General features: G+C 39.9%; 1 protein-coding gene across 1 annotated transcript in view; it reads left to right on the top strand.

The window, feature by feature from the left end:
- Positions 1 to 12,628, top strand: part of LOC116980661 (G-protein coupled receptor 1-like) — a 114,630-nt gene extending 102,002 nt beyond the window's left edge. The window contains exons 12-13 of the mRNA XM_033033104.1: positions 3,504 to 3,651; positions 10,913 to 12,628. Of these exons, the coding sequence (XP_032888995.1) occupies positions 3,504 to 3,651; positions 10,913 to 11,077 (313 nt within the window). The 3' untranslated portion in view covers positions 11,078 to 12,628. The remainder of the gene's footprint in view (positions 1 to 3,503; positions 3,652 to 10,912) is intronic.
- Positions 12,629 to 12,747: the final 119 nt, after the last annotated feature.

The raw sequence follows: 12,747 nt of genomic DNA, 5'->3' as shown, positions 1-12,747 counted from the left end.
TTCCTACTTATATCTCAGTTGTAAAATTGTTTAAGGGAGATTAGTAGACAGAACAACCTTGTTCAATATTATTTCCATATGTATAACCAGAAGCTTTTTCAACACAATTATTCTGATTGAAAGCACATCAAATTATTGCCTTAAATCTGATAACTATCAAGGTAGAGGTAACAGTTGTTATACAAGCCCACCTGTTTCGGACTTACTGATTCAACACTTGTCTTTAAATTCTCAATCAATTCTGCAGGGTGATGATAATTTGATGGATTTCACTAACTTTTCCATCATCCCCTTTACATGTATGAAAGCCATATACACCATGCAAACAAGAGATTGATGCTCCACTCTCCAAGAATTCTGACTAGTGTTATTTTTTTTTAATTAAACGTAAAAAGATATTGTAAACCAACATATAAGACTGTTTCTTTAGATAAATATTCCTAATGATTTTGTAGATTTTTTCTTAGACCCATTATTATTTAGCATAAAATATTTTATAAGGGTATCTCATTAAGTTTAGGCACTGTGTTATATTGGACCTGGTGAAGTAGAGAACTAATATTTTCCTGAGAGGACTAGTGTACAAGGTGCTAATACCAGCGAGGTTTTGTCAGCTGGGGACATTTTGATAGGATACATTAAATGAAGGATAATGGAAGTTCTGGTCATGGTGCTAGATTAAGAAATAAGTTTGTTTGACAAGAGATTAACCTTCTCTTGCATTTGGATCAAGTATATGTAATTTAAGTAACGTTCGTAGAAAAATGGCTATGCTGAAATAATTGCTTTACATTATTAACTAGATTAATAAATGCCCCGGAGCTGGTAGCATGCAATTCTAAAAGATGGTGTATTTCTTTGTTTGAACTACCTACCGCACATTGAAAAGATTAAACATAATCCAGTTTTCTGTTGTTACAATATACTGATAGTAACGGTACTGAGTAGTATTGCATTATTTGATGACATTGTGTGATTTTTGTGTTTAGATTGGATTAAAAATCTTCTTCATTCAGTTCATCGATAACTCCTTATGCTCGTAACACTTGGGTGTTAATCCTTTTGAAGGCAATAGTGAGAACAATTTCAAATTGTCAAAATCATATCAACCAGCATAGTTAAATGGGTGGATTTGTACACATCTTTCATTGTTTCAGTACAATTAAATCTAATTTGATGATCTCGTTGAACATTTTTCAACCAACTCTAATATTCTAAAAAGGAAATGTGTGGAATCTAAATCTTGTTAGCCACAGGAAAATGCTTTGCATGTGTGTGTCATTGCTTCACTTTGCTTCACTTTGCTTCAATGGAGAAAGGCAGCTGGTTATTTTGTTGAAGGGCAGTCCTAAATGACTACGCTTTTTTTGTTCTGACTAACAAAATAGCTTGAGTGGCACAGACTTAGAAAGTAAAGTCCAAGCAAACATTTTGAAAATGGGCAGCTTATCGGTGACAAAAGCCCAAGCACTTAACTTCAAAAAAACTAATTTAAACGTCTAGGTGGTCTGTCAGAAGTAGATGTTACTTCTCTCTCTGAATCTACACCATACGCACCCAGTGGGGTTATTTAAACAGCTCTTGTATGCAAGTGCAGGAGTTTGCCGTTGTTTAGTGTCTTTTCATTCCATTTACTGGTTCATATCAACTGCTAATTATCTTTGTAGCAACAAGCTTGTTTACACCAGAGTTTTATTCTAAATTTTACAGCTGTATTGAATCAAATTGGAGAATTTGCCAATCATCTGAATTTATTTAATCCGATCATACATAAAGTAAATAGACAATAGGTGCAGGAGTAGGCCATTCGGCCCTTAAAAACCTCCACCTCTTCGTGTCATTTTACATTTGGCTCCAAAGATGGATTTGACCTGAATCAGTAGCTCTTACATGTTTCTGATAAAATACAAACTCCAAACTATTTTTAGATCTTGAAGTGAACCTACCTTGTTTTCAATGCCTCGATCTAGTTGAAACATTTACCAAGTTTCTGAACTGAACTAAACAAAAGCAGGTTGATTGTGCTATATCCATTTTGTCACTTAGCAATTGTTGCTTATACACATTAAAAATAATTGTTGTTTAATACAATAATGAGAATGGATAGACTGCCCAGCAACCAATTATTCAACCAATTACATTCCTACCTTAGGGTGATGCTTTCCTAGAAACTCAGCTATATGAAATTGTAATGGGGCCCTGAAAATATATGTCAACATTTCATAGAATCATACAGTGTGGAAACAAGCCCTTCAGCCCAACTTCCCCACACCAACCAACATGTCCCATCTACACTAGTCCCACCTGCCTGCGTTTGGCCCATATCCCTCCAAACCTGTCCTATCCATGTGCCTGTCTAATTGTTTCTTAAACGGTCCAATAGTCCCTACCTCCTTTGTCAGCTCGTTCCATACACCATCCTTTGTGTGGAAAAAATAACACTCAGGTTCCTATTAAATCTTTCCCCCCTCACCTTAAACCTATGTCCTCTGGTTATCGATTCCCCAACTCTAAGCAAGCGACTCTGTGTGTCTACCCGATCTATTCCTCTCATAATTTTATGCACCTCTATCAGATCATCCCTCATCCTCCTGCGCTCCAAGGAATAGAGTCCCAGCCTGGTCAACCTCTCCTTATAGCTTAGACCCTCAGAGGAACATTTCCTGCTTCCTTTTTAGATATTTTCCAATTGTGCGTGTATTTTTCAGATCTTGTGCAATGGATAAAGCAATTGGAGCCAATTAACAAATTATCTAATGTTGGTTACTGGTTGTTTGTATTGTAGCTCTTTACCTTGTATTGGTATAAAACTGAAGAAAAGAAAGAAAGCAGAATGAGTACTAAATAGAAGCAGCTTTCAAGTTAATTTAATTCAGGGCTGATTTGTCTTTTTACCAAAAATGTAAAATAGTTAAAATGGAATTGTTTGTGTATATTTGTATACTGTATATAATTTAGGTTGTTATTCTTTTTGGAGACTCATTCAAATAACTTTGCAGACCCACAATAAAGTTATGATATCTCACTTTAGGATTATTTTTCTCCATTGTTACTCTAATCCTGTACACAGGATTCCATCTTTCAATAATTCTCAAATGAGTCACTTTAGGGAGATCATCTGTTACCAGGAGCCCTCAGAGTCTGAAGTGTTCTTTACATTTGGAACTGTTGGCTAAACAGTATTTGTACTTCAAGGGAAGGGTTTCCAGTGGTTAACAAGGAGATGTTTCAGTCTTGACTCAGAAATATACTTGAATTATTTCACGATAGTAAACACTGAAAAACTGTCTAGGTCACTGTGTACAAATATACTGAAAATTTGTTCCGTTTTAGGATATTTATTTCATTAAAGCTCCAGGAAGTGCTCCACATTTTTGGGCTTGACTTCTTTCCACTGTATACAATAATACTTAGAGCAGAAAATTTAGTCGTTTTGTTTGCTAAGTTTGTTAAAAGTAAGCACAATTTGTTCATTGTTTTCTGTTCCCTCTTCCTAATATTAGGGTACACAATGCATTTGATCCTAATCATCCTGTTTTTGTCCTGACGCTCCTGCATGTTATCACTGCTCCACTTCATGGACTCGCCAATGCAATTGTGTTTGGATTTGACAGAGAAACATGGAGCCAGCTGAATTTAACCTCTCTGCAGGTAACAATCATTGATCAGTAAAAACTCTCATACATATCCTAAATATATAGTTTGCTTTGTTGCCTATCTTTCTCCTGAAGGATTTCCAGCAGTGCTTTCAGTTCAGTATTTTTTGCCACAAATATCCAGTTTTTTATTATAGTTATTGATAAAAGGAATTACAGATACTGGTTTACAAAAAGGCGGCACCAAACATGGATAGACGACATTTTGAGTTGGCGTCCTTCAAACATCTTCAGAATCCACTCAGACCATCTAGCACCTTTACACACTAATTTTTGTTACCCCACTTTCTCATCCACTCCCGACACATTAAATGTAGTTTACAGATGCCAATTAACCTACAAACACGCACGACCCTGGGATGTGAGAGGCGACTAGAGCGCCTGAGGAAACCCACGCAGTCACAGGGAGAACATTCAAATTCCACGCAGACATCAATCGAGGTCAGGATCGAACCTGGGTCACTCACGCAGTGAGGCAGCAGCTGTACCAGTTGTGTCGGTGTGGTGCAGAGATCAGCAACCCTGTCTCTTTAAGTAGCTGTAGGACATTCAAACCCAAGACACTAGCTTCCTTCCCCAGTGGATGAGTCACAGGAGATCAGCTGCAGTATTAAAATAAGGCTGACTGTAAGAGCACACAGAGGTGGATGCAATGCTCAGAATTAGGTAGGCGTGATTCTCACACTGCATTCCTGGTTGGCTGCTATCTCACATCTCCACCACCTAGTATAATAGCTAAAGAAAAGTGTTATTTGAGCTCTTAATATAACAGAGGTTTCTTCATACAATCTTCAAAAAGGTAACACCCTTATTTCAACAGCCTGCCATTATCCGCCAGATGATTTTATTTCTCAGCCATTAAATATATTTCATTGTGTCTTTTGAGTCGATTATTAAAGATGTAATAACAGGATTTGGAAGGCAGTGACAGGATCGGTCAGTCAGCATGGATTTATGAAGGGGAAATCATGCTTGACTAATCTACTGGAATTTTTTCAGGATGTGACAGTAGAATAGATATGGGAGAGCCAGTGGATGTGGTGTATCTGGACTTTCAAAAAACCTTTGACAAGGTCCCACACAAGGGATTAGTGTGCAAAATTAGAGCACATGGTATTGGGGTAGGGTATTGACATGGATAGAGAAGTGGTTGTCAGACAGGAAGCAAAGAGTAGGAATTAATGGGTCGTTTTCAGAATGGCAGGCAGTGACTAGTGGGGTGCCGCAAGGCTCAGTGCTGGGTCCCCAGTTATTTTCAATATATATTAACGATTTAGACAAAATAATGAAATGTAACATCTCCAAGTTTGCAGACGGCACAAAGCTGGGTGGCAGTGTGAAGGATGATAGAAACATAGAAACATAGAAAGTAGGTGCGAGAGTAGACCACCAGGTCCGTCGAGCCCGCACCGCCATTCGCTCATGGCTGAACACTAAACAGACACCCTTACCCACAAACAGTAGACACAAGACACCGAACACAAGACACTACCCTCCCCTTTATACCGCTATCACCCCTCTCCACCCCAAGAACCGCGTGATCTCCTGGGGGAGGCAAAAAACCGGATAAAAACCCAGGTCCAATTCGGGAAAAAAAATCCGGGAAATTCCTCTCCGACCCCAATCCAGGCGATCGACACTTGTCCAGGAGATCACTCAGGTCTTACTATACTAACCATACCTAGGTCCATATCCCTGCCCTCTCCCCGTAGCCCCTTATCCCCTTGGCAGCTAAAAAACCATCTATTTTAGACTTAAATATATTTAACGTTTCTGCTTCCACTGCTCCCTGGGGCAGTGAATTCCATAAATTAACCACCCTCTGGGTGAAGAAGTTCTTCCTCATCTCAGTTTTAAAAGAGCCCCCCCTTATTCTGCAACTATGTCCCCTAGTTCTAGTTTCCCCGATCATTGGGAACATCCTCGGTGCATCCACCCGATCAAGGCCCCTCACGATCTTATATGTTTCAATGAGATCGCCTCTCATTCTTCTAAACTCCAAAGAGTAGAGTTCCAGCCTACTTAACCTTTCCTCATATGTCAATCCCCTCATTGCAGGAATTAATCTTGTAAACCTTCACTGCACTGCCTCCAGGGCTAGTACATCCTTTCTTAAGTATGGACCCCAGAACTGTACACAGTATTCCAAATGTGGTCTCACTAATACTGTGTACAGCTGCAGCAAGACCTCCGTGTTTTTATACTCAATCCCCCTAGCAATAAAGGCCAAAACTCCATTGGCCTTCCTGATTGCTTGCTGCACCTGCATACTAACTTTTAGTGATTCATGTACTACTACCCCTAGATCCCTTTGCGTTGCATTACAACGCAGCTCCTCCTCATTTAGAAAATAACTTGCCCTATCATTTTTTTTCCCAAAGTGAATGACTTCACATTTATTAGTATTAAATTTCATCTGCCAAGTTGTTGCCCACTCACCTAGCTTATCTATATCCTTTTGCAGACTCTTCCTATCCTCCTCATCCCCTACTTTTCCTCCCATTTTTGTATCGTCCGCAAATTTTGATATATTACACTTGGTTCCCTCCTCCAAATCATTTATATAAATTGTGAACAACTGGGGTCCCAGCACCGACCCTTGCGGAACCCCGCTAGTTACCGGTTGCCATCCCGAGTATGAACCATTTATCCCCACTCTCTGCTTCCTATTTGTTAGCCAATCCTCTACCCATGCTAATATATTACCCCCAATCCCATAATTTTTTATTTTTAGCAATAGTCTCTTATGTGGCACCTTGTCAAAAGCCTTTTGGAAGTCCAAGTATACCACATCCACCGGTTCCCCTTTATCCACCCGGGTTGTTACTTCCTCAAAGAATTCGAGCAGATTCGTTAAACAGAACTTCCCCTTCACAAAACCATGCTGGTTCTGTCCGATGAAGTCATGTTTATCCAAGTGCCCCGTTAGTGTTTCTTTAATAATTGTCTCTAACATTTTACCCACCACCGATGTTAGACTAACCGGTCTATAGTTACCCGCCTTCTGTTTACTTCCTTTTTTAAATATAGGTGTTACATTGGCCATTTTCCAATCCACTGGGACCGTTCCTGCCTCCAGGGAGTTTTGGAAAATTATCACCAATGCATCCACAATCCCCACCGCTATCTCCCTCAAGACCCTTGGATGTAATCCATCAGGCCCAGGGGATTTATCCTCCTTCAGTCTCATTAATTTCCCTAATACCACCTCCTTGGTGATCTTAATAGTATTTAGCTCCTCCATTCCTACCGCCCCCTGTTTATCCAGCGTTGGAATATTTTTTGTGTCTTCTATGGTGAAGACTGATACAAAATACTCGTTTAATGCCTTTGCCATTTCCATGTTCCCCACCAACAACTCTCCAGTCTCACCCTCCAATGGACCAACGTTCACCTTAGCCACCCTTTTTCTTTTTATATAGCTATAAAAACTCTTACTGATGATCTGAGGCTGCAGGGAGACTTGCATAGGTTGGGTGAGTGGGCAGATGCATGGCAGATACAGTATAATGTGGATAAATGTGAGGTTATCCACTTTGGTGGCAAGAACAAGAAGGCAGATTATTATCTTAATGGTGTCAGTTTAGGAAAATGGGGAGGTGTAACGAGACCTGCGTGTCCGTGTACATCAGTCACTGAAAGTAAAGGGCCTGTCCCACTGTACGAGGTAATTCAAGAGTTCTCCCGAGTTTCTCCTGATTCGAACTCGGAGAATTACGGTCATAGGTACTCGGGGCTCTCGTGGACATTTTTCAACATGTTGAAAAACCTTCACGAGCTAACCGCGTTTCCCGAGTATCTGCCGTTAGCGTTACAAGCCGCTAAGAGACTTCCCGAACACTGACGTACCCGCTACGTACATTGGGTGTTCGGGACTACTTACCACGAGTTTGATTTTTTTTTTTAAATTCAGGAGAACTCTTGAATTACCTCGTACAGTGGGACAGGCCCTTAAGCATGCAGTTACAGCAGGCAGTGAAGAAAGCTAATGGCATGTTGGCCTTCATAGCGAGAGGATTTGAGTATAGGAGCAAGGAGGTCCTACTGCAGTTGTACAGGGCCTTGGTGAGACCGAACCTGGAGTATTGTGTGCAGTTTTGGCCTCCTAATTTGAGGAAGGACATTCTTGCTTTTGAGGGAGTGCAGCGTAGGTTCACCAGGTTAATTCCTGGGATGGCGGGACTGACATATGATGAAAGAATGGATTGACTGGGCTTATATTCACTGGAATTTAGATGGATGAGAGGGGATCTTATAGAAACATATAACATTCTTAAGGGATTGGACAGGCTAGATGCAGGAAAGATGTTCCCGATGATGGGGGAGTCCGGAACCAGGGGTCACAGTTTTAAGTGGTAGGCCATTTAAGACTGAGATGAGGAAAAACTTTTTACCCAGAGAGTTGTGAATCTGTGGAATTCTCTGCCACAGAGGGCAGTGGAGGCCAATTCACTGGATGTATTCAAGAGAGAGTTGGATATAGCTCTTGGGGCTATGGGAGGAAAGCCGGAAGGGGGTACTGATTCTGGATGATCAGCCGTGATGATATTGAATGGCTGTGCTGGCTCAAAGGGCCAAATGGCCTACTCCTGCACCCATTTTCAGTGTTTTGTTTTGAATTCATGCATGTTGTATTTCCTGATATATGTTCTCTGCTGCTATATTAAATGTACTGCTTTAAAATATTATAAGATTACAAGCTGTAGCATTTATTCATGTACTGTAGACACAAGGAATTGCAGGTGCTTGTCTATAAAAAGCACCAAAAGTGCTGGAGTAACTCAGTGGATCCAGGGAGCATCACTGGAGAAGATGGATAGGTGACGTGTCTTGGTCTGAAGAAGAGGCCTGACCCAAAACAATGCCTATCCATGTTCTCCAGCGATGCTGCCTTATCCGCTGAGTTACTCCAACACTTTGTGTTGTTATTCATGAATTGTGTTGTGCCCAGCAGTAATCTCAGTTGTTGATCCAATCGAACACGGTTCCTTAATTTAAATGTATTTGGATGATGGAGACTACCTAGCACCAAAGAGACCACAAATTGTTGAACAAATTAGCTCATGAAGGGAATCAGGCCAACCAGTCTAGAAAGCATCATAGATTTCCCCAAGTGACATCCTTTGCAAGAGGATGTATTTAAATATTGGATCGTGACCTAGGTGTCAGGTTTTCATCACACATGCCTCGTGGCTGCCATTTACTCCTCTCAATGCCATCAAAAAATTCATTATCATTTAGTTGAGTTTAGTTTAGAGATACAACGTGGAAACGAGCCCTGTCGCCTACCAAGTCACCCCAACCATTGATCATTCCTTCACATTAGTTCCATGTTGTCCCACTTTCCCTTCCAGTCCCTACACTAGCGAAATTTACAGAGGCCAATTAACCTACAAACCTGCACGTCTTCGCGATGTGGGAGGAAACCGGAGTGTCTGGAGGAAACCCACGCAGTCACAGACAAATTGTGCAAATGCCACGCGGACAGCACACAAAGTCAGGATCGAACCCAGGTCTCTGGCGCTGTGAGGCAGCAGCTCTCAGCTGTGCCACCGTGCTGTCCGGATCTCAGAGCGAAAACATAGGAATATCCCGAACTGCACCAGGCCCCATCCGTTTCTATATCATGTTTCAAGTCAGAAGTTCACTGTCACATAACATCACTCAAGGCTGTGATCCAAAATACCTGAATCCTGGTCTGTTTTCTGGCTTTACAACACAATCTTTCAGAGTGATCTGAGCAACTGCAGGCTTTTAATAGTATCTTGTGTTGCAGAAACTTAAAAGGACAATCCTTTTGCTTTTTTTTTTTTAAGTGGAAATTGCTTAATACTTTTACACTTGTAACCAACACACATGGATTTGGAGATTATTGGTCCAGTAGTTTAGTTTAGTTTATTACTGTCATGTGTACTGAGGTACAGTGTAAAGCTTTTTGTTGTGTGCTATCCAGTCAGTGAAAAGTCTATACATGATTACAATCAAGAATAGTGCTGTTGTAGTGCTGCTGTTTACAATCTCCAAAGAAAGGCTACCTCTTCCAGGCCAAAGCCTTGCAGACCAGCAGAGTTGACAAGGGAAAACTAATTTCAGGTCAAAAATGTGCCCTTTCAGCTTTTGTGAATTGCGAGTGGTCTGTTGGTTGCAGCATTGCAGAAGTTGCTATTGTTTACTCAATGCACTGTGACCATGCCAGAGAGAGAGCTGCTCCTAACTGCAAAAAAAGGGGAAAATAAGTTAAATTCTATATAGAATACTGGCAAGAAATATTAATAGAATGCAGAGACTTGTCACAGCATGACAGAAGGTTTGAAGTACGAGAGAAACCTAGTTCGACCCCTTATCTCCTCACAAAATATCCCTGTAGCTCCTCCAAACAGATTCAGTCAAACCTCGACTTGAAATTCAGATGTTAAATTTACCATCTTTCTCTTCTGCTGGACTGCTGAGGCATCCCTGAGATCACAGGACTTGTCTTTTGGTGCTTCAATGTGATCTCTGCGTTTCCAGTAAGCAAAAGGGTCGAAGCTCTGAGATATCTGTGCTTATTACAGTTATCTCCCGCTGCACCCTGCTGTTATACCGGTTAAGAATAATGTAATCAAAAAAAAATCACTAAATAACTCATCAGGCTGATGATACGATTCAAGAATTTCAGCCAAAATTTAATAGAAATTTGATGTGGAAAATCATTTAAAGCTTTTCATGGACATTGTTGCTGTTACATTTTCAGGTTATTGGCTCTCTAAGTGAAATTATTTGTTGTTAACTCTGACTTTCAAAGATCCTTTAGCAGCTTTATTTTTGTAATTATTTTAAAAATCTTCTTATGGTATATCTGATTTTATTATTTATTTCTTAGTTTTTTTTCTAATTCTGATTTTGTTTTTCTTCATATTACATTAGTTTATTTTTCCAGCATCAATAATGTGGCTTTAATGTTGGAAATTATAACATGACGTTATTGTATTAATATTTAGCCCTATCCCTGATCCCCAGGTCAAAGGCATGTAGCTGATTTTTCTTCCGGTAAAAAATCCCTCCTGTATTCTTAAAACAGCTGAAAAGATGAAGAGATCTTTGTTGCATAAACTGCTATTCTGTGCATTTTGTTTGACAGGATCTATTTTCCATTATAAAGTATTTTACATTTTCTCATGTAGCCTTTTTTTTGGGAAGAAAATACATAAAACTGTGTCAAGCATGCCCCTGAAATCATTGCTTTATTGCAGTGCATGACATATTAAATTTTTCAGCTTGCTTTCCAGTCCCGATTTTCTGATACAACATTGATTATGGAGTACCGGCCTGGGCCAGTGCGCTACGTGGCCCATTTGGAAAGTGATTCCTCAGACTCGTGTGACGATGGCACAGGAGCAATTTATTCATCCACCATGACGTCTTGGGACAGGAGGCCCTGACAACAGAAACACCCTTCAACTGAATATGTGCACTGTTGGACTCCGAGACAAAGGAAGAGCCCCCTCTGTGACACTAGAGATGAGCTGTCAACCTTCATTATTAATTCTAGGCTCTTAATATTTAATGTCATAAAACTGGAACAGAAGCTTCAGATTTACAGAGGAGGCACCGTGCTAAACACAAACACATCAGTTAAAGAGATTGTTCCTTTCAGCTGCCTCTGCTAGCTGTGCTTCAAACTAAAGAGAAAGATATACCAATACAAAAAAATGAAGACAATTTGGAGTAAGTTGGTAAAATAGAGTAAGCATTTGCAACCGCTTTGTGAGGAGATTGTGTTTTAAATTTGTATGTACATGAATTAAATTTGAACCTTTTTCACACAGCACATCCTCTGTTTAGCAGGCAAAACATTCTGGTTCAGATTGTGGAGCAAAATTATGATGTGAAACTACTGTGTTTGTTGTTATGTAGCATTCTCTGTGGTAATAGAGGCTGTTTGTGGGGGGAGGGGAGAGGAGAAGAGAAAGCTGAAGAAAGTTGAAAATACGCAATTGCAGAATCCTTAGCATCAATCAGTGATGAAGTGGTGGAGGCCAACTACAAGTCCTCTTCAAAAATGTTGATAGCTTCATTTTAACATCATTCGCTTAAGGTGCCGGCATAATGAGACAAACTACAAAAACAGCGGAAACATTACAGATATCTAGATGTTCAGGTCCACAAAACTGTAGCTTATTTGCTCATTTTAATGTTGTATTGTTTGTACGTTTATACTCTTGATGAGTTTTATTTATTCTTATAACGTTATTGATCCTTCTGGTTTTCAACTGAAGATTTCATTTGAAAAGAGTTATATAATTGTTATGGGCTGAAACGGTTAAATTTGTATTGGAACCATTTTTCATTTGACTTCACTAGTTTTGTTAAAAGGTTTATAGAAAATATGTATACCATCTGACAAATTGGTGCAGCATTATGGCAGTAACAAAGTTGGAGGTGAATTAGCCTGCATGATAAAGTCAGATATACACAGAAAGTGCTAGAATAACTCAGCAGGTCAGACAGCATCGCTGGAGAAAAAGAATAAGTGACGATTCTAAACGTTACCTATCCTTTTCTCCAGAGATGCTGCCTGACCCACTGAGTACTCCAGCACTTTGAGTGAATCTTAGGTATAAACCACCATCTGCAGTTCTTAGTTTCTATATCATAAAGCCAGATACATGGCATGCAGCTTGGACCAATGTTCTAAGAAGCCTGGCTGCAGAAAGCCTCTTTATGCCTATATATAATATAAACTAGAGGCAATTTAATCTTGTTTTCAATACAAAAACAAGCCCTTTCTGCAGAGAAACAAAAATAAAATATTGCTGATGCTAGAAAACTGAAATGAAAGCAGAAAATCCTATTACTGCTTAGCTGCTGAGATTACACAAGTTGGATACCAGTAACTTTGTTTTGTGATGAGCTTGCATTAAGTAGGAATTCGTATCAACATTTTCATTCCTCCTCTGTACTTGCAATAAAGCTGTAATCTAGCTCATCAATGTTCACTAACCATGCTTGTTCTTGCTGACCTATGGTAACTTCCAGCTGATCAATGCCTCAGTTTTAAAATTCTCACCCTTGTTTTTATATACCTCCTGAGCACTTAATTCTCCTCCAC

This window comes from Amblyraja radiata, chromosome 14 (assembly GCF_010909765.2).
Source record: "Amblyraja radiata isolate CabotCenter1 chromosome 14, sAmbRad1.1.pri, whole genome shotgun sequence".
NCBI lineage: Eukaryota > Metazoa > Chordata > Chondrichthyes > Rajiformes > Rajidae > Amblyraja > Amblyraja radiata.
Note: the sequence above shows the minus strand (reverse complement) of the source record. Positions and strands in the feature narration are given on the sequence as shown.